This window comes from Bacidia gigantensis (assembly GCF_019456465.1).
Source record: "Bacidia gigantensis strain McMullin 20006 chromosome Unknown contig_180, whole genome shotgun sequence".
Lineage (NCBI taxonomy): Eukaryota > Fungi > Ascomycota > Lecanoromycetes > Lecanorales > Ramalinaceae > Bacidia > Bacidia gigantensis.
In genome coordinates, this window is record NW_025408596.1 from 2,900,791 (window position 1) to 2,925,424 (window position 24,634).

Consider the following 24,634-nt stretch of genomic DNA (forward strand, 5'->3'; position numbering starts at 1 on the left):
AAAAGAAATAATATACATTCTGCTTGCGCATGATGTGGTGAACAGAAACGAGGATCAAGGTTATGCCGAGCGGACGATGTACTACTAAAAGATCAGATGAGATTATGGAAATGATTCAGTATTACCTTCTTCCTTCTTCGAATCCGTGTATATGCTTTTTATCCAGCTTCGTATTTCCTTTTGCAAGAGCCTTTCTTCCTCCAATATTATTAAACTAACTGTGGTAATGACCCTTTGACTCCAACTACGCTCCCAAGCAATTCGGGGCTCATTCATTACCCGGCTCTCCCTTCAAAAACATCGATATCCTGATATGTACTCATCCAACCCTTCAACCTGGACCAAATATCTTCTCAGTAAGTACATCCCTGCTCTGATACATGTAGAGCAAGGAAATCAATTTTCAAGCTTTCGCAACGAGAATTGGTAGGCTCATAATATTTTTTTGCGAAATGCGTGATCTTCCATAAAAAGCATATCCAAAATCGACATTTTTAGATCCTTGCCTGTTGATTGGCGCACAATCTTCAAAATTTTAGTTATGAGTCTCGTTTGCCGTAGAACCTCTGTACGTATGCTCTTCGTTTGCAAAGAAAACCCATTCTTTCTGCATCATATAAATCTCGGAGGTGAAGGATGTGTAGGGCTTACGAGGGTGGGTGGTTGATTCGTAAGTCTGATATTATCAAAAGTAATAGAAACAGCGGGTTTGAAGGCTCCGCATGTTCCGAGATGATAGATTGATAGGACACTCTGTTGTGCACGGCTATCGAGTTTTCAAAATTGGGTTGGCGTCTGGGTTGGGCACCGGGGATGTGATTAGCAAAAGACAAACATCTTTACCTTCGACGCTGCTGGGGAATTGCTCCTCATGTAAGACAGAGGGGTCTGGAGAATGGAAAGCTTGGGTTATCGCCAGTGAGTGAGTGGAGAAAGCAAGAGAAGAGCGAGTGGAAGGTGAAAATGGCTACAGATTGCTCGGGACAGGGCAGACAATGGTATTGAAAATTCTGTCATTGGGTTCACTCCTACTTCTATCAACATGATTGAGGGAGGACCCCTCTTGACTCTGACTATATAGTGCAGGATCATACACGCTCTGGCTCACTTTCATACACATGAATCCTGATGCAAGCCGCCTGTGCACGAGCTTTCGCACCACAAGTCACAAACCCATGACCACAGAATCCTTGTGCTGCTGTCTTCAGCGCAAAGGATAAGCTGTTATCCAAAACTTAAAATAGATATGAGAAAAGGAGAAAATCCGCCAATGTCTCTACTCTTCACAGTGTCATGGACATGTTGTGCAAGCGGTGCAAATATAACGCAAAATAGTGGGCCACGCTCTATGCATTCGCTGGGTGCAGGTTACTGGTGCACGATACTCGCTGTGATGCAATTGATGTCGAAGGCCAGAAGATGGATCTATGTGAACTCCAAAGGAATTCGTGAATCGTTGACATTATTCGGATATGCGTATGATTGGGAATGTGATTGAGAAGTTGGGTAGAACGTCGAGTGTGGTGTTAATTTGGCGTTCAGATCCATATTTGTTTCGCGGACAAGGTCATATTTGCTGGCTCACTGGAATGCCACCGCCCATCATTGGTGGTCCCATGCTACCGGCCATGCTCATGCCGTCATGCGCCATGCCATTCGACGGCAGCCTCATCGCATTCGCTGTCATGTGTGCCATAGGGTTCTGCGCATAGTGATTGTTGTTCTCCGGCGGCGGACTTTCGTCCTCGAGAGTGCCGAATTCATTTTCTTCTGCTTCGAGATCGTCGTCCGTGTATCCGCCGACCTCCCCGTCAGGGCGCACTTCATGGGTACGGCGATGTCTATGAGCATAGTGTTAGCACGTTGTGCCTGGGTAAGAGGAAGGGTGTCACTTACTGGGCAAGATTGTCTGACCGAGAGAATGCTTTGTTACAATGTGGGCACACATAGGGACGTTCCTGGGTGTGCGTTCGCACATGACGTTTGAGATGCTCCAAGCGTTTGAAAAGACGCCCGCAGGTTGGGATGGGACAAGAATGTGATTTGTGGGGATACGGTCCGAGCTCCATCATGGTGGCACTTCTGGCTCTCCGAACGGGACCAGGCCGGTCTCCACCACGACTCCCTGGGCTGGTGTCTGTGGATTGAATCTGCAGGTTATCCTGATAGCCGTGGTAATTGTTCTCCTGCGCTTGCATCATGCCCATGTTCTGTGGAGCTGGGCTTCCCTCAACTGTCTGCTGGAGTGGGGTTCCGTGACGCGAGATATGCTCAAGCATGTCTCTATGCTGCCCAATCATGTTGGCATAGCCGTTGGGTAAAGCGGGAGGAGAATTGCGACCTGAGTCGTCACCTTCATCCGGTCCAAGAGAGGCAGAAACGGAACGTCGGAGGTCACTCTGACGGTGTGGTGCGTGACCGGTAGCGGCGGCTGCCATAGCGTTGGTATTGGGAGGGATAGAGGACCGCCGCCTGCGTTGCTTGTAAGTGGGGGAACCTTCAATGACAGAATAAACATTTCCGCTTCCGTAGTTACGACTGCCAGAGTATTGTCCTCCGGAGAGGTTTGACGGCGGCAACTGCGTCATCATATTGTAGCTTTGGGAGGAATTGACATCAGGGATGGCTGAGTAAAGACCTGTGTCTTCGTTGGCAATGTAAGCAGGCTCAGCCGCTGCTACTTGGTTGCTCTGAGGAGGTGTTACTGGCTCGAAAGATAGGTCACGGTTGCTGTAGGTGCCATATTCACCTTGGGATGAAACAAACGAGGGAGCGGGCGAGTATTCCATATATGTAGGCATGGACGTATGCCGCTGATGCACCCGCGACAGAGGTATGCCGTTCCTATCATATTGCAAATGCCCATAGTCCGTCTCCCTCTTCACAAAGTTTGAGGCTGCAGATGGCGCCACCGATACTTGAGGGTAAGCGCCGATTGTTGCTGGCACGTCCTCGGACACTGTTGGTAGGGGCTGTGGTAGCGATGGTGGAGGCATCGAGTCTGATGCACGGAGGACTGGTGAGGTTGACTGAGAATAGGCTGAGCTCGCATTGGCCGAGAAAGAAGACGAACTGGCTTGCTGAGCCTTGGTGAGCTGCTCAAACAGCGACTGCGAAGCGTCGAACTCGAAGGACAAAGCGGGTTCGCTGACAGCCATTGTGGTCGCTTCTTGCCCCATCTTCTCCCTCTTGAGATCACGCTCCAGAGCGTCGAGGAAGAGTCTGTCATGCGGGACGCTGTACCAATAGAAGACCTTCTGTTTCTTCTGAGTCCGTATGCAATTGTTCTTGTACATGAAATCTAGGAACGGACTCTTTGGCTCTTCTAGCGAAGCGTCGGTACCCGACTTCAAGTTTCGCAAATCCGAGAATATACCCTCCTCGAACTTTTTCGAGTTCTTTACGGGTCGACCGAAGGCTTGGAAGCGGAATGAGAGGCATCGCACGATGTCTGTGCCGGAAATGTGGAAGAGGTTATTCCTGTACAACGTCAGTGGTAAGTCGCAGACAGCCAACGACAGAGGGAGGGTTTCCGTACCATAAAACACACGAGACGTATTCACCGGTTGGCAGCAGAAACCTCCGTATATATTGATCCGGTGTCCAGTCCACAGGTGCTGAGATGAGGAAATATTTCACTTCAACTGTGTTAGCACCTTTCTTGATTCCTGACGGGGTTCTAGGAATCGCGGAAGGCTAGGTCGAGGGTGGATTCTAGCACAAAAGAAGGAGACTTACAATTGTCGACTTGTTGCAGGGCGACCTGGGCGTCCTGCGGTAGGCTCTGTTGCGCAGCATCAGAGAGCATGAAAGTCTCAGGTTTCTGTGGGGGCGCCATGGTGGCATTATTGTTTTGAGAAAACATGACTGCTTGGACTCGAGTGAGCCAGACAGCAGTTTTCTAGATTCGCGACTCGGTCCTGTTTCGCAGGCGTTGATGTTGCGCCAGTGGGTGTACGACTTGCCCCAACCAATGGATGGCGCGAGCGTTCTGAAGGTGAGATGGGGGCACGTAAGAGATGCAACGAATGTCGAATGCGAGGGCCAGCCTCTGCAGTTGGTGATCTTGTCCTGACAATATCGAAGAGTGTTAGGGCCGGCCTGTTGAATCGTAGGTGTCTTGCGGTGGGGATCCGAAACAGAACATACAGCGAGCGGCGGACGGGCACGAGGCCAACAAGTTTCAAGCCTGCGACTCGCGGTGATCAGGTCGTTCGGGCGGAGAAAAGATGAGACAGGTCGAAAAGAATAAAACGGATGTCAGAGGATTGAAGAAACGATGGTGAGAAATTAGGAAAGAAGGAAGGGGAATTGGTTGCGAAAAGAAGGCTGTTCGGTGGTCGGATAACGGTCGAGTCGTACGCGAGGGGGCGATGAGAGCCAGAACAGCAGTGAATTGCTCCTGCTGTTTTAATTTAGGGTGAATCTTGGGTCGGGCGGCAAGGACAAGAGGTAAGAGTGGCAGTAGTGGTGTCGAGTGTCGAAGCAGCTTTGCGCGCAATAATGGTAGACCGTCGAATAATGGTGGTAGTAATTGACATGGGAGGTGGTCTGGGGTGTTTGGGGAAAAGGTGTGGATCAGGGCGAGTGTTTAGGAAATTCTGAAGCAGAGCTGGTCAAGGTTTCTGGCTTGTCTGGCTTGTCTGAAGCGACTCTGAGGGGAGGGGACACGGTTTTGGGGGCAGTTTGACCCTGGCAGTGGCAGACATTAGCGTCGTTACGGGCCAGCTTCAACTCTTCCTTCAAGCGGTGCCAGACCTTAGACACGCTAAACCGCCTTAGCCAAAACAGCCCGGACTCCAAGTCTCCGCCAATTTGCTCGTCACAAGAACCGCCGAAGCGGGGGCGCAGTCGGCAGTACTAGGCCCTAACGGACTCTAGCCCCTACTTGACTGCCTGGGCTTGGGCGGCTCGGGAACCTTGCACCCACTCGTGTGCTGGTGCAGGCAAAGTCACTGGTCGCTGGATGCTCCCTGGGATTGGGCGGATGATTTGCTGATGCGAAAGGATGGCGAGAATTGACCTCAGGATCGGGTCAATTAGCTCCCTGGTAATTCGAACGAACCGAGTCGAATCGTCACGTCCCGGATGACAGGTGCAAATGTAAATGCAAATACGGTAGTAATAATAAAGAAGGGTTGGATTTCCTCTGAAAAGACAGACCACACGCGTGCAAGGTAGACAACGACCGCGGACGAGCATGCGTAGAAATGGAATGATAGCTATCCACCACTCTTGCTGACTCACGACATATTTTCGGACTGTGCATGACTGATCGCGATCGTGCGCTCAGTCACAGAGGGCACAGCTGTCCTGTGCCCGAAGCCAAATGCTCGGAGAGGATCGTATTGAACATGCCAGCCGCAGTGCCAGCCAACTATACTTCCCCTCCCTCACCTGGCACTATTCGCACACAGCACTTCGGCAAGACCATCAACAGATCCGACGTCCATCTGGCCCTTCCGCTCGCTCTCCTCGTGTTCTGGCTTTGACCTTGCCACAAAGGCTCGAGCCTCTCTTCGTCTGGCTGCCCCAGCATGTCACCGTGGTGCCGACGAAGAGACGGCATCAAGAGCCCCCACATGCTGCTCGGAGGTCATCGTCTTACGCGATCATACTTGAGCTATTTTCTTCTTGATGCGAAAAGCATCCTCGGCGGCACGCAAGAAGACGAACGGCGAAGCTCGATCAAGAAAAACGCACCAGTCTAAAGCGGTCCGTCTAAACCGCTTCAGGCCACGTGCAGTGATTGGTGTTCCGTTGTCCTGAAACACTAGCCTCATGGCAGCATCGAGAGTTTTACGACGACATGTTCCCCTGCCCATGTCTCCCTTGCCTTCTAAAACATGCTCTGGACCGGGGTTCAGTAGTAGATAATAATGTTAGCAACGTGCTGCCTGCGGGTCATCAGCCATGATGGCAGCACCATCCGCTGGGACGGGTAACCCTCTTCAAACGACCCAGCATATCTTTACCCATTCTCGACTCCCGAAGAAATGGCGTCAGTAAGCGATCAAGGCAAACGGCAGAAAGTGCTCGAGCATGGACCACCTGGGGTAAACTACCCGTCTATGATCAATGTCCCTATTAGCGCTACATCCAGTGCTCTCAACGTGCGCTCCATATGCTTTCGCCTGATGCAGCAGGCCAGATGATCAGCGAACAGCCCGCGTGGCTAAATTGCCGCAGTGGAGATGTTGCATCCAGCCTGCAGCAAGGTCAATTTTGGAGACTCTTTGTTCTTCGAGAATGATGTGAAACATAATGCTGGAGTCACCATACGGTCTCTGCTCTGAGCCTCTAGACTACTCTGAGGAACTGCGACACTACTTCTCTCATTGGGGTGCGTCTGACTGAGGGCGCTGGACGGTTCTCACGTTGAGAGATTTGCATTGCTGTGATTGTTTGCTGTCAGATAGATATTTTCAAGAATAATAGGAGCGCCAAATGCGACTGATTCAACCCTGTGAAAAGAGCTTGAAGGTCGCAAGCAAGGCAAGGTGCGGTATCAGCTTTCGGCAACTGGCTTGCTGGAAGATTTGATTTTGCTTGAGCTGGGGAGACTAGAAGGCTTGGAGAACATTAAAGTACTACATTTGGTATCGCCGACCATCAACCCATCATCTCCCGTTCATAGCGGATCTGTCACGCACGAAAGTTCATGATCTTAGGTTGTTTGATCGTCGTCCTGATACAGGTGCAAGATAGATAGCCGCACCAACAAATGTCCGAAACCTCGTGCATCAGGCTTAAATCGACTTCGACCACCGGTTTTCGTAGTTGCAGGGATCTTTTCGCTATCAGACGGTATGTTTCCCTACCTGCAAGTAGGCTGTGCTCGACGTTGACTGACACGTGTGGCTACAATAGAGGCGGCTGAATCCAACATCTGATGATCTGGTATGAGAGGCTGCAGTGTAGCGATAGGGAAGTAACTCACACAAAGATAGGCAAATATGTGCGATATAAATAATAGCCTTTTCGGAGTTGCAGAACCTGCAGAAGCATTTCATAGCACATGGTCAGTAGCCACGGGGCGAGTCCCACCGTTAATGCAGAGGCATAACACGTCCCGCTAGTTACTGCTGCCGATGGCGGCGTTGACCATCCCTTGTGCTCTGACTACTTCGTAAGGTCTTCGGCTGTACTGGGCGATTCCGGTAGGCTAGAAGAAGTCGATCTTCCTCATCATGTTGCCGAATTAACAAGAAAAGAGACAGCAACTTTCTGATACAATTCGATGTTCGAGGTTCTACCCGGATGGTAGTCTTCCGTTTGTATCTCCGATCTTCTGACGAGAAAAAATTACATTGGCGAAGATGGGACAGACCTAGCCTTCCCGCTCTGCGTTCCCAGTCGCTACAGGCGTACAGCCAGATTTTTATCCGTTAGAGCAGCCAGTCGTTTTCTTTCATCATGGTAGAAATAGTGGGACCGACCTCCTCTGGGCATCTCAGAAAAGTTCTAGAAGCTTTCTAGCGCATTTTGTGGTAAATTCCCTGCACAACGAGCTGTCATAGGTCCATAAGTTCGTTACGTAGCTGCAGCTAGGTTCCCTCAGAAATCGTGGGACGAATTTGCTTGGAGGAGATGGCGATGCTGGCATTCGGAAGATACACAGCCTCAGCTAGGCTATGTCATTCGTCATCTGCAGAGTCCAGACGGTCATTGATCTTTTCTTGCGACGTTATCTCTTGCGCGACTTTGTCTTGCTTGTAGGTCCCTGAATTTTGAAAACATCCCTTTTACTCAAGTTCAGCGTACCTCCTTGAAACCTTCCCACGCTTGGCGCACCAATCCCTCTTTCTCTTCTGATATCTGCACGTTTGACAACTCGACGTTCTTTCTCCAGTACTATCCCATTATCACGAGCCTCACGACGTCGATTCCCCTCGCGTTCTGAAGCTTTGGCGCTAATGCCTTTTCGTTGCGCATACGGCATCTTCTGTTGAGCGAATACGGAAGTCTTGGAACCCATGTCCTGCAAGCGAAGATCAAGTGCTTTGTGACGTGTTTTCCCGAAATGGTCAATTGGGCTGTGCTGCTCCAGAAGATGGGATTCTTTCAAAAGTCGTTGTAGAGCGAGGTCTTTCTTGATGTTATCCTTGTCAGTTTCGTCATCCTCTGCTTGACGTAGAATCTTCGGTTGCTGGCTGTTTGTGAGAGATGCGTGAGACGTCGGAGGTTTGAATGACTGTGCAAGTCAGTGATGAAAGCGATGATATCTTCTGGCGTACCATAAATGTCTTCAAATCTCCGGTGGGGATTGTTTGGTCCTTGAATTGTGAGGTGTTGTGCTGGATGACTTCTGCCTCGGAATCAGAAATGCCGTCCCAATCAGAGTCTTCTTCGTGTTGGCTCTCCTCCTTTGGGTCATCCAAGCATGGCGACACTATCCTCTTCAGACCCGCTAGAGGCTGGAAAGCAGTCTCAAAGTGTCTTTTCAGAATAGCGTTGGCATTCTCGGCATCTACTGGCGATAGACGATTCTCCTCTAAGCTTTGTTTTCTTCTGTTTCGCTTGCCTTGAATTGGCGTCATATTGGCCACGAGAGTTGCTTATATCTAAAAGTATCGAGTGAAGTATGAATGACAAGAGCGGAAAAAGGTACACCCGCACCCGCAAGCCTATTGTTAGAAACATTATCTTCCTGCTGCTATATAGATCTAGTTTCTTACGTCTAGGCCTACTTCCTGTTCAATGACTCGTTTTCGTCCATGTATTGATCTCCATACAGGCCAAGTCAAGCAAATAGTTGGAGGAACTTTGAGTGAGCAGTCTTCGGATCTCAGGACTAATCATGTATCAAGCCAATCTGCGACTCATTTTGCGAACATATACATGAAGAATGGCTTAACTGGAGGCCACGTCATAATGTTAGGCCCCGGAAATGAAGAAGCAGCTCAAAGTGCCCTCCACGCATGGCCGGGCTGGCTACAGGTCGGCGGAGGAATCAATGAAATGAATGCGTCTGTGTGGATTGGGCGAGGCGCTGAGAAAGTAGGCCATCCACAAAGCGCTATTCACTTGCAGGACTTACATCCTCAAGTAGGTAATTGTGACATCTTACCTATTCCCAGAGGCCAAATTCTTGAAAGCGCGCCTCGAGAGCGTGTTGGCTGCTCTAAGCAATGATTCGTCCAAGCTAGTGATCGATCTCAGTTGTCGGAGACAGAATGATGTATGGATAGTCGCCATGAACAAATGGCAAACTCTCACGGACATGGAGGTCAATGCAGGTCAGTTGAATTATGCGAAGATTGAGAGAGAGGGCTCATCTAGGGGGTTAGATTCCATCAAGATGCTAGAGCCGTATTGCTCGGAGTTTCTAATCCATGCAGCAGATAACGAGGGCTTGCAGAGAGGCATAGACGAAGACCTTGTGAGGAATCTAGGGCAGTGGTGCAGCAAACCTGTAACATATGCAGGCGGGGGTAGAAACCTCGAAGATTTAGAAAAGGTAAAAACTCTGAGCAATGGGAAGGTCGACTTGACTATTGGAAGTGCATTGGATATATTCGGAGGCAATGGCATCAAGTTTGCAGAATGTGTAGAGTGGAATGGAAGGCAAGGATTATAAAATCGATAATGTGCTCTCCTTACCTCCATTAGCTATATATTGTCTTGGCATCCCTTTATGGTTAGGCGCCTTGATTGCATAATAATGATCGATATCAGCCCAACCAAATCGCTGCACCACACCACAGATCCATCCTTTCTGTCGCAGTCGCTCGTTTCATTGAGCTTCGATCGAAAAAAGCCCGAATTCACCTCCAAGGCAATATACACCATCTACTCCCAACATGAAGCCTGTCGTCTCAGCGTTCAATGCATGGTCCTGGTACGTTGAGTGCCTTGCTTGACCGAAACTTGCGCCCAAACCGACAGCTTGAGTAAAGGCTGACGTAGAGCTTTCCTAGCATCGTCGTCTCAGTCTTCGCAATCGTTATCCTCTCAATAATTGGTGGTCTCTTCAAAGTGGGTCCACATTCCGGCACTGATACCTACCTGCCCTGCCCTGCGACTGACTCCACTCCACTGACAGGCAGAACACCACTCGATGGTCGGCCACTCCTCGGATCCACCAAACGGCAAAGCAGTTGCAGGATCAGTATTCACCGCTGTAATCGTTTACGCCGCGTTCTTAGTCTTCTGTGGCTTCCAGGCACTGCTACATGTGAGGCAAAGTAAGCGGGGGGCGATAAGTCTAAATTGAGCTCAGATGAGTCTCTGAAACGGTGGCTGGGATGGTTTATGGAGTTGCTGGATATACAGCTTGGCGCTTTACTATGGTCGGGGTGGCTACTAGACCTGTTGGAGTTTTGAGGATGGCTTGAATCTTTGTGTACATGAGAAGGATACATGGTCTAGGGTCTCAGTATCTATGGGTATCATTACACGCTATCCAATCTGGGCCACCACGAAGACCCAAGACTCCGTAGTCTATGTTCCCGTCCTTTGCAATGCTCGCTGAAGGTGCTAGTCGTGACGGCGTAAGCGATTTCTAAGAGGTTATGATATTCATACATCGTCGTCGTCACTGTCCGAATCTTGCGACTTCTCTAATATCTTGCTCATGTACGGACCATCCAGCCAGTACCCCAGCTTCTTGTAGTAACTTCGGACTCCAATTCCAGATATAATAGCCATCTTCTTGCTGCCGTGCTCGTCTCTCGCAATTCTCTCTGCTTCTTCCATTAGGAGCGTGCCATAGCCCTGATGCTGGAATTTCCGAGGGTCCCTCGCATGAACAGGGACCGCCGATCCATAGACATGCAATTCTCTCACAAGACTCGTTTGCTGACCAGTCAACTCTGGTCTGAAAGTATGTGTCTTGCTGCACTTTCTTAATCGGAGTAGCGCGATAAGTATGTCCTGCTTTGGGTCTTCATAGGCCAGGAATGTCTCCCAGCCACCATTGGCTACATAGTCGCGCCTCACGAGCTCGACCTGCGAAGGACGTATTTTATTCTTTACTTCATTAATACCCACCTCCCGAGTACGTACGTCCCGACAAGTGGTTCCAAAGTCTTTCATGCGGCTCAACGCCAGCTCACGTAGGTTTCCATTCTCTACCCCTGAAGTGACCAAAGGCATTGGAATATCTCTCTGTACTCGATAGATGCGGGTCCATGGTGGTATCAGGGCGAGAATGCGGGCGACAAGATCGATTAGTGCGTTTGGAGTGTAATTTTTGTATCTTCCTGTTCTCCAGAGCTCGTAAAGACCCGTGCCACGAATGACAAGGGTTGGGTATATCTTCAGACCATCAGTGCGAAAGTCTGGGTTCTCAAAGTATTCTCGGAACTGGTCAAGATCTCGCTCCATGCCTACATTCGGGAGATCAGGCATCATGTGGCTGATCACCTTAAATCCAGCATCCTTAGAGAGCTTGAAAGTTTCCGCTACTGCAGCGACAGTATGGCCTCTATTCGTGTCTCGTGCAACATCCTCGTACAAAGACTGCACACCAACTTCCAACCTTGTACAGCCGTACCGCAGCATAGCGCTCAGGTGGGAATCTAAGCAATAGTCTGGTCGAGTCTCTATTGTGATGCCCACGCATTTTATATTGCTCATTTCTCCGGCTTCGACCGACTCATCCACATTGTTCCCTTGATATCCACTCAACGCATTATGTAGCTGTGATATAAACTCATCCCGGTAGCTCTCCGGTAAAGACATGAATGTGCCCCCCATTATGATGTATTCGACTTTGTCGACACTATGTCCTAGGCTTTTGATTTGGTCTACTCTCCCTCTCGCTTGCTCATATGGGTCGTATCTAGCTCGGATTGCGCGCATTGATGTTGGCTCATAGCCAGTGTACGATTGGGTCGAGTATTCGAAGTCGGAGTCAGGTCCTCCAGGACAGTAAACGCATATGTTTCCCGTATAAGCAATATGTGGACATCTGTGAGGCTTGCACATGACAGCCACAACAGCAATGCCGGATGAAGTCCTTATTGGCTTTGCTATAAGTTTCGGTAATATGTATTTCTTGTAGTGTTCTGGTACAGCAGCGATAATGGCTGTAAGAGGAGGCTGATTGGACAGCCTGTGCTTCTTCGCCATCTGCCCACGAAGGGCGTTGAGGTTGAGGTCTTTCTTTGGGGAGGAGTCATTTTGTTGGGCTTCGTAGTCTTGAATGAGGGCTGTGGCAATGTCTGAACACGCTCTCAAGTATCTTTCATTCTCTGGTGGAAGTTTTGAGTTCTTGGAGATCTTGACGCTGGTAGTTACCGGTGCAGTGACTGTTCCAGTCGCCATCGTGCCATGAACACGACGATGCAATGTGGCCACTGGGATGAGATGAGAACCTGACTCGGATGCAATGAATGTATGTAGACGAGTGGGGGAAACGGAAGCTCCCGCAGGTAGCTCCAAAGACCTCAAACGGTTCTTCAACCAACATTCTCCAATTGAGCTTCTCCCTCGATTACCCTCAGCTTTGTTTGGACCTCATCGCTGAACATCAGCGATGCAGGCCTTCAGTCGTCGCTCAGCAGGCTTGTTGAGAGCAGCTATCCACAGTCAAAGATACTCCACCGCTACCTCCGGATACGCCGCAACTGCGGAGAACCTGCGGATAAACAGCGACACCAAGCTCATATATCAAGGCTTTACTGGAAAACAGGGAAGGTGTGACAATGTTGATTCTGAACTGGTCAAGTGCTATGCTGATCTAGCCCAGCTTCCACGCCCAACAAGCCATTGACTATGGTGCGCTCTATTCCCTTACTGTCCCTTCTTCAGCCATTCCTAACAGGAGAAAGGAACCAACGTCGTCGGCGGCACGAATCCAAAGAAAGCAGGAGAAACACACCTAGGCAAGCCAGTCTTCGCCAATGTCAGCGACGCAGTGAAGGAAACAGGCGCCACCGCCTCCGCAATCTTCGTCCCGTATGCCTTGCCTCTCCTCTCGCCCTCTTCAAGCGCAACTCCAATTCTTTTTTTCCACTTTCCAAATCTATCCTTCAACATAGAAATTTGATATGACACTAACAAGGCTCTCACTCAGCCCACCCGTCGCAGCAGCCGGTATAGAAGAAGCGATCAACGCCGAAATCCCCCTCGTAGTCTGCATAACAGAAGGCATCCCCCAACATGACATGGTACGACTCACTTCGATTCTGAAAACGCAATCGAAAACGCGGCTTGTCGGTCCAAATTGTCCCGGCATAATCGCACCCGGCCAGTGCAAAATTGGCATCATGCCCGGCTTCATCCACAAAAGGGGGCGGGTCGGTATCGTGTCCAGATCTGGCACACTCACATACGAAGCAGTCAATCAAACCACGCAAGAAGGATTGGGTCAATCGCTCGTTGTGGGAATAGGAGGAGACCCATTCAGTGGCACGAACTTCATCGACTGCTTGAAAGTGTTTCTGGAGGATGAGGAGACGGAGGGGATTGTGATGATTGGAGAAATAGGAGGTAGTGCCGAGGAGGACGCGGCAGATTATCTGAAGGAGTACAATACGAAGAACAAACCGGCGGTGTCGTTTATTGCAGGAATATCAGCCCCGCCGGGACGGAGAATGGGTCATGCGGGAGCGATTGTCAGTGGAGGAAAGGGAGGAGCTGATAGTAAGATAAGTGCGCTGGAGAGTGCAGGAGTGGTGGTGGAGAGGAGTCCTGCTGGATTGGGGAAGAGGCTGAGAGAAGAATTCGTGAAGAGGGATTTGCTTTGATAAGGATGCTCTGTTGAAGAGTGTCTGAATCTGTGATATCTGTTTATCGGAAGAGCGTTTGACTTGAATGCAAATATATCCATCTCGATGAAGCCTTGAGTTACCACATCTGTAAAAAATTGGGTTGCACCGTCTGGCAAGAATATCATGAATTCTCGCTCTGCTGACAATGATCTCTGACAGTGACACCAAAAATGTTTCTCGATGAAGGTATATATTTACATTAGAAACCCAAATCTCACGAGCGCGGCTCTCCTGTTCACACCAACATCCAAAATTCTATGTTCAACTCAGCTCAGCTCAGCAGCAGCAACCCCGTTACTGAACACCCCAAAATTCCCCTCACCCGGCGGTGTCATCTCAAACCACAAAAACCCCTTATAATTCCCACACGTACTTTTCCCATTCTTGACTTGATCTAACCAATACTTTTGCTGCGTCTGAGTCCCCCCACTCGGCAGCACTCCCGCCTCTCCGAGATACAAATCCAAGTTCTGATATTTGTTACAAAACTCAGTAGGCACGCTATCGCTGAACTTCCCATTGTAACTCGGCGGCGTGAGGTAAGCATCAATTCCCACCAAATCCACCGTTCCATCACCAGGCCAATACTTCTGATGAAGTTCGTCCACGGAATCGCCAGTGGATGAAGGCGGGTTGGGGCACCAGTACATCTTGACCTTCGACTTCTGCGTGATCGCCCCGCTGATCGCCGTCCACATTTCCTTGAAACCAGGTCCGTCCCCTGTATATTCTCCATTTTGTACATACCAATTGAATTCATGCGCTAGTCTCAACCAGATTTGCCCTTGGAATCCCGCAGCCATGGCATCAATGTCTTTCCCAATCTGACTCGCCGATCTGGCAATCACTGTGAAGTCCACGCCCTTAGGAGGCTTTAAAGAGACGACATAAACTGCCCCCACAGAAGCGGCTTTCGATGCACCTGTGTCGAGAGGCTGATCGTACGTTATCTGGCCACCAGACGATATCATGGTGATGAAGCGCCCATACATACAAGGCGGCTGATTTGTGACGGAGGAGATGATGCTTTTTGGGTCGCCAAGAGCTTGTAAACCCACTCCGAGGCCATTGTATTTGTAGCAGGAGGCTGGGAGGGAGACAGAACCGCCTCCCCCGGTAGTGCCCCCAGTAGTACCGCCAGTGGTGCCGCCGGTTTGGCCAAGAGTGGTTCCTTGGGGAATGCTAGTGGATTGCTGAACTACGGTTGATGTGGACGAGGATGGCGCGGGCACATAGACGACATTTGCAGGACGCTGCCTATGTCGGGGTTTTGCGAGAGGGTGCGGGTGAGGGTGTGGAGAAGCATTGACGGAGTGAAGTAGGAAGAGGAGAGCCAGCCAGTATGCATACATCGCTCAAGAAAGGGCCCACGGGGCGAAAAGCAATACAGGCTTGCACTAGGCAGCTATCGAAAGAGCGACAGAGCGGTCAAAAAGGAGTGACTGAAGGAGCGTCGTTACTGCCCATGTCTGTAACTGCAACGAAACAACAGCATGAAAAGACGAGAAAGAAGGACGACCGTGAGGTCTACTAATAATGACCGTTCTCTAGTTCAGCAACAACGAAATAAACTGGAGCAGAAGGCCAGAACCAACAGTGCGCAGCGGAATCCTCCATAGGATTGCGTAGACGTTGTGCGGACATGTGGCCGTTCTTGGGCGTAGTGTTCAGACTGAAACCATGGAGGTGGAGTGGTACCTGCCTTTGAAACTCCCTAAGTGGAGCTACTGTGCGTAGGATGGGGATGGCTTGCGCGTGCGAATAATGAGGCTGGTGGCACAGCCGTGCCTGCCGGGGATGCAAAAGGCAGGAAACAAGAGCCTTCAAGCTGGTGCTTACGAGGAGGCGTTGAAGCATAACCAAGCTGTGTGTTGGTCTCTGTCTCGGTCTGGCCGTGCAGTAGAGTATACTGATAACTCGATCAGGCCGACATTGCTGAGGGACGAGGGGGATGTTTTGCAGCATCAGAGACGTCGAGTCTCCTTTGGCGGCTGCATTGTAAACCAACTGTTCACGATGTTTATGTTTGGCAATGCAGCCCAAGAGCTACTCTGATAAGATCGGGCCCGTGCCGTGTCGTCTGTACTCGTGGGATGTTGGAAGATGTCAGCGGTTGGAATGGCAGTTGTTGGTATTGGCAGTGGATTTAATCCAAATCCGCTCCTCTGCCTGTGGCAATGAACATAGTAATGGAAAAGGTTAGGCAAATATGAATCGTATCTCGTGTAGCAATTGCATGGAGTTAGCATACATCAATGAGTATCTAGAGGAAAAAGGCACAGGTGCTTAAGCTACTTCTTCCCAGTGATCATGCCTCGGCCTCAGCTATTAGCACCCATGAATGCGTTCCATGCCTATCGTCACCTCCGCGCAAACCGCAACGCCCTCTTTCCCTGCCACGGGATATGCCTGCCTGAATTATAACACATTTAGAGGATATAGAAAGCATGTGGCCGCCGTTCCATGGATATTAGTAGGCTCCATCTTCGCAGCTGTCTGATTCATTACTCGTCTTCACTCATGCCACCATTGTATCCTCCACCACCGACTGAAGTGTCTCTATTGCCATTGAAAGTGAGTTTGAGCTTGGTGCCGCCATTTGGACCACCACCTGGCATTGGAGTGCCAGCTGTGCTCGACATAGCTGCCGTGGAACGACCATCGGCTGGAGTGTCGCCATCGAAGTTTTGCCATTCGGGATATTCAGCGGTTTCGTCTGCGAGCTTCTTGATGCAGTGTGACTACGTGGTATCCTTTAGCATTATTCAGACATGGCAAGAAAGTGCATGGACTTACCTCAATCTCGTTTGCATCCGAGAACAAGATGCTCCCATCGTCATTGAATGTTCTCGCGTTGTCACATAATAGCCCAATGTCGTCTCTGTATTCTTTCAAGCTCTGGTATTCCTTCTTGTTGATCTTCTTTTCGACTTGCTCCATGCAGATAGGGTCCTTGATGATCAAGTAGTATTGTGGATACTGGTTCCTGGGCACAGGTTTGAGGAACGGATCTATCAGACCGCGTGCGTCTTCTTCATTCGGACCAAGGCGTTCTTCCAGCTCCATCAGGCTCTGGAAGTTGTCATTGAGTATCTTTTGAAGCGATGAGCGATCCTTGGCGCTCAGAGTCTCCACAGCCTTGTTGCCGCGCTTCCTTTTCGATATTGCACTTTCTTCTTCGAGGGGCTCCTCGGCTTTCCTCTTTGCACCAGTGGGTTTTCGAATTCGTTTCTTCGATGCGGGTGCAATGGAGCTTTCTCTCGAAGGCTCGGGGAGCTTTCATAGCCAGTACCATTTCTTGCGCGTTTATCTACGGCGGCTGCCCTCTTCACCTTTCGGGCGGTCTTTCTTGCAATAGCATCCTCGATTGTGTCCTCATCGTTGTCGACAGCGTCCAGCCATTGCTCCTCTGTGAGCCCATCGTCATATTTAACTTTTGTCCTCTCCCTGGCTCCACGGCCAACAATCTCTTCGAGTTCATCAGTCACAGGATTGTCCTCTTGCATGTAGATGTCAGGAAGCTCATCCTCCCCTAGAAGTCGAGGGATCTGTCCAGGATTATTGCCATATGCATCTTCGGCGGCTCGCTCAGCGTCTATGCGCTGGAAAAGTTCCATTTCCGCATCTGTGCGTGCCATGATCATGTTGAGATCATCGTCATCCATTTCTTCTTGATTCGCCATTTCTTCTGCTGCTTCGGCAGTCTCGAGCAATGTCTTCAACAACGCATCTCGCTCCTCATTGGTAGACTTGTTGTCGAATCGGCCGGCTTGAATGACTTTGCCATCCATGTCCAATTTGTACTGAGCCCTCTCGAGGATCTTCTCCTCAACAGAGTTGGAGCTTATGAGACGCAAGATCCGCACTTCATTCTTTTGACCAATGCGATGCGCTCTGTCTTGAGCTTGCAAGTCCTGATGGGGATTCCAATCAGAGTCGTAGATGATGACGGTATCAGCGGTCTGTAAATTTAAACCTAGACCTCCAGCACGTGTTGATAGCAGGAAGCAGAAATATGGTGAGTTTGGATCATTGAATTGGGCAAGCAATTCTGACCGATCGTCCGACTTCGTTGACCCATCAAGTCGTAAATATGCTAGACCTTTCAATCGGAGGAAGTCTTCCATAATGTTCATGATCTGCGTCATCTGAAAAAATATCAAGACTCGGTGACCTGTGATCTTGAACTTTGGAAGAACGCGTTCAAGGAGCTCAAATTTGCCAGCGGTACGCCACAATAAGTCATTGCTAACTCTTTCAGGATTCATCTGATCTTCAACTTGCTCAAAGACGAAGGGATGATTGCACAGCTTCCTCAACTGCATGAGCATGTTGCTTAATCCTCTGATGCCGGTCTTGCCACCCTTGCCGTCGCTCACATTGATTTTATTGAACGTTATGAGTTGGTGGTAGATCTTGGCTTGAAGTGCGGAGAAACGGCATTTAATGACACGTTCTTGCTTGTCTGGTAGATCCTTCTCCACATCTTTTTTCAAGCGGCGGAGTAAGAAAGGTCGCAAAACCTTGTGGAGTCTTCGTATGACAAGCAGCTGCTCTTCTTCTGACAGTTCCATCCTATCCTGGTTTCCAGTATTAGCAAATGGTGTGTTGAACCACTCATCAAACGATTTGACTGATTTGAATATGTTTGGCAGAACGAAGTTGAGAAGAGACCAAAGTTCGGGTAGGTTATTTTGTAGAGGTGTTCCGGTCAAAATTAGTCGGTATCGGGATTGATAGTACTGCGAAAGCGTTTGACTGAGTTTGGAGTTCGAGTTCTTCATGCGATGTCCCTCATCGACGATCATGTGTATCCACTTTATTCTAGAAAGCACAGGACGATCTTTGATGATGTACTCATAGGTGGTAAGAAGCACATCGAATTGCCCATAGCGAATTTGTTGCTGCTGCTGTTTCCTCGCAGGAGGTGGACCCTTGTATATTATTCTTCTCAATGACGGAGCCCACTTCTCAAACTCAAGATTCCAATTTGTGAGTGTGCTGAGAGGAACAATGACCAGAAAAGGTCCGCCACCGCCGCGGTCTCCTTTGAATTCTTTAAGGTAAGTGAGCAAGCTAATGGTCTGGATGGTTTTCCCTAGACCCATCTCATCTGCCAGAATACCATTAAGGTTGTTGTTGAACAGAGACACCATCCACTGCAGGCCCTTTACCTGATACTCTTTCAAGGTACCACCAACCAGATTGGTCGGTTGGTTCTTGACCTCCTCTTTGATGCGGTGAGCAACCTCGTAGTAGTCGACTTTAGGCGTTGCCTCAACGTCGTCCTCGCTGTCGTCAGAATCGTCAGCATCGTTTCTATAATATTTGGCCCCAGCATCACGCTGTTGTGCTTTGACGGAGGCAGCAAGTTGATTCAGGAAGCCATCAGTTTGCTTGAGTAGATGAGATATTCGTGAGTCCTTAGCTTGGCCAAGAAGTTTGAGGTATGTTTCTTCATCGTCATTCTTCAAGGCTTGGAGACGTTGCTTAGCGGTCCTTTCGACCCGCTTTTGCTCCTCTTTCTCGATGTTCTGGTGTTGCTGTAGCATCAGCCGGCCAAGCTTTTGCTGCCTTTGTCTCTGCGCTTCCGCGGATTTGTGTATCTCAACACCGTGATTGAGAATCGCAACCAGATGGTCTCTCTGCTTTTGCTTTTCATTGGTCTCGCGCTGATCGCGCTGTTGCTTTTCAAGCTTCTCGGTAATGCGCGCCTCACGTAAGGATGTCTTCTTCTGCCGTCGGTATTGTGATCTGTTCGCGGTTTGCGCAAGGTTGTCATAATGTATGAGGTCTCGATGTACTTGCTGCCGAAGGGCTCGCTGTTTGGGAAGTAAACAGAGCATTTTGTATTCAATGAGAGCCTTGCGTTTCAGGGTGTCGTCAAAGCTTGGTTCGTCACTCTTGCTTGTGTCCCAAACATTCATATTGGCGGGTAAGCCTTCAAGATCTGCCTTCCTTGCTTGTATACGGTTGTATGCAATGCGGTCGCGCTCTTCTCTCAGCCTTTCTCCGTCAACTGGTGACGGGCCATGAGGTCCGTGTAAAGCTAATCTTCTATCCATTATACGAGCAGCAATTTTGCGTTGACGTTCGCGCTGGACATCTTCAGTATCCACACCTTTGGGCATTATACTGTTCACTTGTAATCGGTTCTTTCGCATAGCGTGGTCCGAATAACTTATGGTAGGTGTGATTAAGCCAAAAGGTGAATATGCATATTCGTACGCTTGACGTCGTTGTGGTTCAGGCGAGCCCCGTTCAACATTCTTCACCACTTCGCGACCTTTGGCAACTTTCTCAGCTTTCGTCTGAGGCTGACTAGGCTGTTGAGATTTAAAAAGCTGCTGTTGCATCTGAGGAGGGATAGGATTGTTCTTTTGTAGCAACTTGAAGGCAAACATCTGAGTCTTTAGAATGCTCATTTGTTGTTCGGAAAAGTTGACATTGGTCATGGCATTCTGCTTTTGCGCCGAACCATCAACTTTGTCGACGCCATCTACTGACTGGCCGTCCGATGTGGCGTCGTTGACTAGAGCAGCAGATTGAAGGTTCATCATTGGATGGTTTGCGGTGTCATGAACCGAGCCTTTGAGAGACAGATTAGCCTTTGAAGATCTAGTGAATCAAATGACTTGCCATTGACGCCATTAACTTGGCCCGCAGCACGCTGGTGCTGTTGCTGCTGATGCTGTTGCTGTTGATGCTGCTGCTGTTGTATCTGTTGCTGCTGAGTTGCTTGCGTCTTCATTCGTTGGATAGTCATCATGATTTTGCGAGTTTTGATGTAATCTGGGTCATTTTCGGGGGTGCCGTTTGTTTTCAATTGCTGCCATTTCTACGTATTGACAAAGCGTTAGCGCGTGACATCAAGTGAGTAGCCCTAGAGCGCGCATCCTCGGAAATTATATAGCTGTGACAAACCTCATATATAGCCTTTGCTTGTTCTTGGGAGAAATTGGGTGGTATAATGGCGGGCCCCGTGGCGAGAGAGGGGGCCGTCTGGACAAAAGCCATGGCTGAGTCGTGATTTATGTGGATATGTGGATGTGTGTTTCGACGGTCACTGTTGAAGGGGTGCGGCGCAAACAGTTTGATGCGATTCTGATGAGTTTGAAGATAGGACGTGTCGTGAGAAGGGGCGGGAAGAAAGGTATGGAGGAGGGGAGAGGGCACCCTCGAGCGCGTCTCAAAGGACGTGACGAGGGTGGTTTTGGGCTTTCAGCGGAGGCTGATGATGGCGGATTGGCGGGAACGATTCGCTTTGATCGAGGGGTGGAAAGGCTGCCCTGTGCTGATGGAGAGTCATGAATTAGCGCAGAGCAGAAGTAGACGCTAAGAGCCGGAACTCGGACGGAATAACTTCGGCTAATCTGTTTCTCCGGTCTCTTCTCATACAATCAAGAAAATGGATTTTGATGCAGTTCACATTTTCAAATTGTATTCGCAAAACCTCACAGTTCGTGAATGAATATTCTCAAGTAAGAATGTAGCCCTACACATCGCGCGAAAATCGTGGATCTAACGATATCCGCTCGCATTACATGACCCGGTTGTTTACTCAGTATCTCACAGGCAAGTTCATGTTGTTCATCCGTCGCACAAACAGAACGCCAATGTAGTATGCAAGTCACTTACGTCCCGAGACCCTTTGATTAAGGCTGCATTCTATGGTTTTGTAGCCTCAGTCCTCCAAGCAACCATTACCAATACGCCTGTAAAACGAGCCTTTCCTAGGCGTAATCCGGTTGTAAATCGCCCAGCGCAATGCAGTAGAGTAACAGTGAAATCAGCCTTTATGCGTACGATACAGGCGTATTGCTGAGAGCGCTCCGCTTCATTGGCGGCGGAGGTGGAGGCGGCTTCTTCGCACGTGAAGGAGGGGGAGGTGGAGGAGCCTTTTTTGCCTTTGAGACGTTGTCAAGCGCTGAGTAACTTGGTTGACGAGAAATGTTGCTGCCGACAGATGTCGCTGGAGAAGCCGATCGACCTCTCCATGGTCTGTCTGGGCTTTCGTAGAATGTGGATTCGTCAGATGGGTCACTGAAGCGGTCATTCTGTTCAAATTCCCTTGTAGCTAGAGCTTGTAGCCGATCTCGCTGGGGCTTGACGGTAATGTTATCGCTTGGCACTCGGGCTACTCGGTGTGCGGTCACTGGAGAATCATCGCGTTGAAGCTGCCTGGGTCCTTCAAATGTGGCTGCCCGTGGAACAGTGGGTCGTAAATTCGCAAACTGGGGTTCCGGAGGCATGTGGTTGGATGCCGTGCGACTGGATTTGATGGTACGACGGGTGTCCGGCGGATCATCGTCTTCATATCCGCTGTAGCGAGAATCTTTCTGGGCGATACCATTGGCATCATTTTGTCTGTCAAGGTCATAAGCAGACATCCTGGTCACAAAGCGATTCAAGCTACCTTCCAGGCCAAGTTTCCTTCACCTGCAATAGAATATCTCTGCAACGGTCGTAGTACCGAAGTTCGGCATCAAGCAAAGATCCTAGGTCCACAATACTGTCTGCTTCTGCTTCCTTGATGTCCTCCATTCGCCGATAGACATCCTCAGTAGATTCTTCATACTTTGCTTTGGCTGAGCGGAGTTCTTCCTCGACTCTGAAGTCGTCCCTCTTGCTCTTTTGCATCTTTGACGTTGCTGCATCATATGCCAATCTCCGACTCTCAAGCTTCTTGCGGGCAGCCTGGCATTTGTTAGCGGCAGTATATGAGCGTGGTTCCAACCAAATACATTGTATTCTTTCATTTGCGTCAGGGATCGTTCTAGAGAGTCAAGCCAGCTCGTTGTTGCATTCTGGGTATAATTTTCTTGTACACGGCCGATACGTTCATTGGCCCTGCCCAAACCTGATGCCACTTAGCTTCACAAGTAGGAAACAAAGGATCTGCATACTTTGTAGACACTGTCCAAACTCCGAGTCATCTTCAAAGTCTTCGCCATGACTTACCATTGTAGTTCCAAGATTTGCCACTGGAAGACTCTTTTCCTTGTCATCTCCTTCATTGCGTTTCGATAACGTTTTCACGTAATTCGTCGTGGACTTTTGAAGACGCTCCATGCCTTCTTGCCTAAGAGCCATCTCAACCTCCAGTGACTTGAAGTCATTTGTCACTCCAGTCTTCGCCTCCTGGCCCATCCTCTCCCCCGCCCATTGCTTGAAACGCCCGAGCTTCTTGTTGACATTCATGCTGAGGGTTGATCTAGCAAATGATTTGTTTCTGAGGTTGAATCGGAGTGTGGACAGTTAACGAAGAATGGATTGATGGCTGTAAAGCGATGTACGAACTGGATCCAGCCAGTTCTTGGGATGGGCAAAGCTGAGGTGGGGTAGTGGTAATGGTTGAACGATTGACTATGAGTTGGGGGATAAGGACATTAATCTTTCGAGAGAGTGCAGATGAGCGTCCACACAGGACTTCTATCAGACACCTCCTAAGCAAGGTCTGAATGATTTACGGCCATAGATTCTCCAGGGAACCAAAAATAGCTTTGATGCTTGGCGAGCCTTAGCCTTTAGGTAGGGTAGTTTTCAGGTTATGCGAGAGCGCTACTTTAGCATTGAATAATACCTAGCCAAGGTAATTGAATACCTAAGGGTCACTCCTAGAGAACTTACTTATCTTTTACTTTATTTTAGCTAGTAGCTTTAATATAATCTATTCATTAACTTATTTAAAAAGCTAAAGCTAGTACATAAGTAGTTAGATGAAGTAGATCTATATTTTAGATATATATTATAGAGGTAAGTATTGTATGATTGCTCTTAAGACATCTAAAAACGGTAAAAAGAACTTTGAAAAGACAATTTAGCTTTATTAAATTGGAGTCAGCAATACTTCACGCATTCAGGCTCCGAGACTATTACTCACGCTCGCCGGGGATCGAACCCGGAACCTTCTCGGGATTGTAACGACAATGTTCAACGTGGGTGTGAACGAGAAATCATAACCATTAGACCACGAACCTCTGGTTTTTGAAGGACAATCTGTCTATTTATATAACCTTGTGTATAATGCGCGTTACTAGAGCCAAGTTTGACCTCGGGGTACGCTTGACCGTTACATCAGGCCTGGCTGTCTGGAGAAAACTGCAACGCGCGAAGACGGTCCTACCGGCAGATTGCAGCGGTATTGCTTCTTATACATAATCAATGAACATTAATAATAGCTGAGTCACATCACAAGCAAACTTTATGAAAAGGTATCTAACGAGGACTTGAATGAACAGAGCATAACACCCGTGATATGTGGAGGTTAATATCGAATGGGAAGTGCGCTTTGATCGTTGGTTCGCCGATGCCATGTATAGCACGGCGTGATTTCGTACGCCTTGGATGGACTCTCTACTTTTACTTCGAGTATAAATTGTTTAACTCATTGTATGTCATTTGTTGTTACTACGAGGTGTATCTTGAGAAGATAGCCAAGTATCTAGTTTTGCTTTCTTGACAACTATATCGAAATTATCGTAATAAGGGAAGAAAACTGCAAGTCGTTTTACGATAGATGAAGGGGATGGTTGAATCGACTGGGACAAATGTTGTTCCAGAACATGTTCGACAAAATGATCTTCGTGCACAGTAAAGTGGCCGAGTTTTTCCTAGGGTCCATTGAGTATCGTTATCGATGAGCATATTCCCTTCTTTGTTAGCCCGAGGACTCAGAATGTTGGACTTTCTTGGGACGTGAAAGACCCTCACCCTCCTTGCGTATAAGTACGCGAGAAGGGGCTCGCCTCGCTTCTTAGTCCGCAGCTTGTCTTTTGACGATCCGATTCCCACCAAACCAGGCGTGACCGGCCATAGTCCACAGGAACCTCCTGGTTTTGATTGTAATGAACGTGGACCTCCTTTGCCGCATTTACATTTTGACGTACCTCTGACTGCTCACACCCCAGTCTGAG

At 49.1% G+C, this 24,634-nt stretch overlaps 8 protein-coding genes and 1 non-coding gene across 9 annotated transcripts; 2 read left to right on the plus strand and 7 right to left on the minus strand.

Moving 5' to 3' along the window:
- Positions 1-1,567: 1,567 nt before the first annotated feature.
- On the minus strand, positions 1,568-3,838 carry KY384_003817 (uncharacterized protein; the record flags this gene model as incomplete). Its single annotated transcript, XM_044812327.1, has 4 exons — positions 1,568-1,841; positions 1,897-3,480; positions 3,539-3,638; positions 3,739-3,838. 4 exons carry the CDS (start codon positions 3,836-3,838, stop codon positions 1,568-1,570), a joined length of 2,058 nt encoding a protein of 685 aa, XP_044671460.1.
- A 3,799-nt stretch (positions 3,839-7,637) lies between these two features.
- On the minus strand, positions 7,638-8,540 carry KY384_003818 (uncharacterized protein; the record flags this gene model as incomplete). The annotated part of the gene is made up of 3 exons (XM_044812328.1): positions 7,638-7,723; positions 7,765-8,194; positions 8,238-8,540. 3 exons carry the CDS (start codon positions 8,538-8,540, stop codon positions 7,638-7,640), a joined length of 819 nt encoding a protein of 272 aa, XP_044671461.1.
- Positions 8,541-8,700: 160 nt separating this feature from the next.
- HIS7 (Histidine biosynthesis bifunctional protein hisB) lies at positions 8,701-9,580 on the plus strand (the record flags this gene model as incomplete). The annotated part of the gene is made up of 2 exons (XM_044812329.1): positions 8,701-9,052; positions 9,081-9,580. 2 exons carry the CDS (start codon positions 8,701-8,703, stop codon positions 9,578-9,580), a joined length of 852 nt encoding a protein of 283 aa, XP_044671462.1.
- A 941-nt stretch (positions 9,581-10,521) lies between these two features.
- Positions 10,522-12,270, minus strand: ELP3 (Elongator subunit; the record flags this gene model as incomplete). The annotated part of the gene is made up of 1 exon (XM_044812330.1): positions 10,522-12,270. The coding sequence occupies one exon, from the start codon at positions 12,268-12,270 to the stop codon at positions 10,522-10,524; it is 1,749 nt and encodes a 582-aa protein (XP_044671463.1).
- A 211-nt stretch (positions 12,271-12,481) lies between these two features.
- On the plus strand, positions 12,482-13,694 carry TCA8 (Succinate--CoA ligase [ADP-forming] subunit alpha, mitochondrial; the record flags this gene model as incomplete). The annotated part of the gene is made up of 4 exons (XM_044812331.1): positions 12,482-12,642; positions 12,695-12,723; positions 12,777-12,903; positions 13,022-13,694. The coding sequence occupies 4 exons, from the start codon at positions 12,482-12,484 to the stop codon at positions 13,692-13,694; spliced, it is 990 nt and encodes a 329-aa protein (XP_044671464.1).
- Positions 13,695-13,984: 290 nt separating this feature from the next.
- Positions 13,985-15,070, minus strand: KY384_003822 (uncharacterized protein; the record flags this gene model as incomplete). The annotated part of the gene is made up of 1 exon (XM_044812332.1): positions 13,985-15,070. One exon carries the CDS (start codon positions 15,068-15,070, stop codon positions 13,985-13,987), a length of 1,086 nt encoding a protein of 361 aa, XP_044671465.1.
- Positions 15,071-16,222: 1,152 nt separating this feature from the next.
- Positions 16,223-20,484, minus strand: KY384_003823 (uncharacterized protein; the record flags this gene model as incomplete). Its single annotated transcript, XM_044812333.1, has 4 exons — positions 16,223-16,459; positions 16,515-16,994; positions 17,051-20,307; positions 20,388-20,484. The coding sequence occupies 4 exons, from the start codon at positions 20,482-20,484 to the stop codon at positions 16,223-16,225; spliced, it is 4,071 nt and encodes a 1,356-aa protein (XP_044671466.1).
- A 1,030-nt stretch (positions 20,485-21,514) lies between these two features.
- On the minus strand, positions 21,515-22,919 carry KY384_003824 (uncharacterized protein; the record flags this gene model as incomplete). The annotated part of the gene is made up of 4 exons (XM_044812334.1): positions 21,515-22,085; positions 22,135-22,415; positions 22,463-22,578; positions 22,625-22,919. 4 exons carry the CDS (start codon positions 22,917-22,919, stop codon positions 21,515-21,517), a joined length of 1,263 nt encoding a protein of 420 aa, XP_044671467.1.
- A 679-nt stretch (positions 22,920-23,598) lies between these two features.
- Positions 23,599-23,698, minus strand: KY384_003825. The gene has a single exon. It is a non-coding gene; the product is annotated as a tRNA-Val (tRNA).
- Positions 23,699-24,634: the final 936 nt, after the last annotated feature.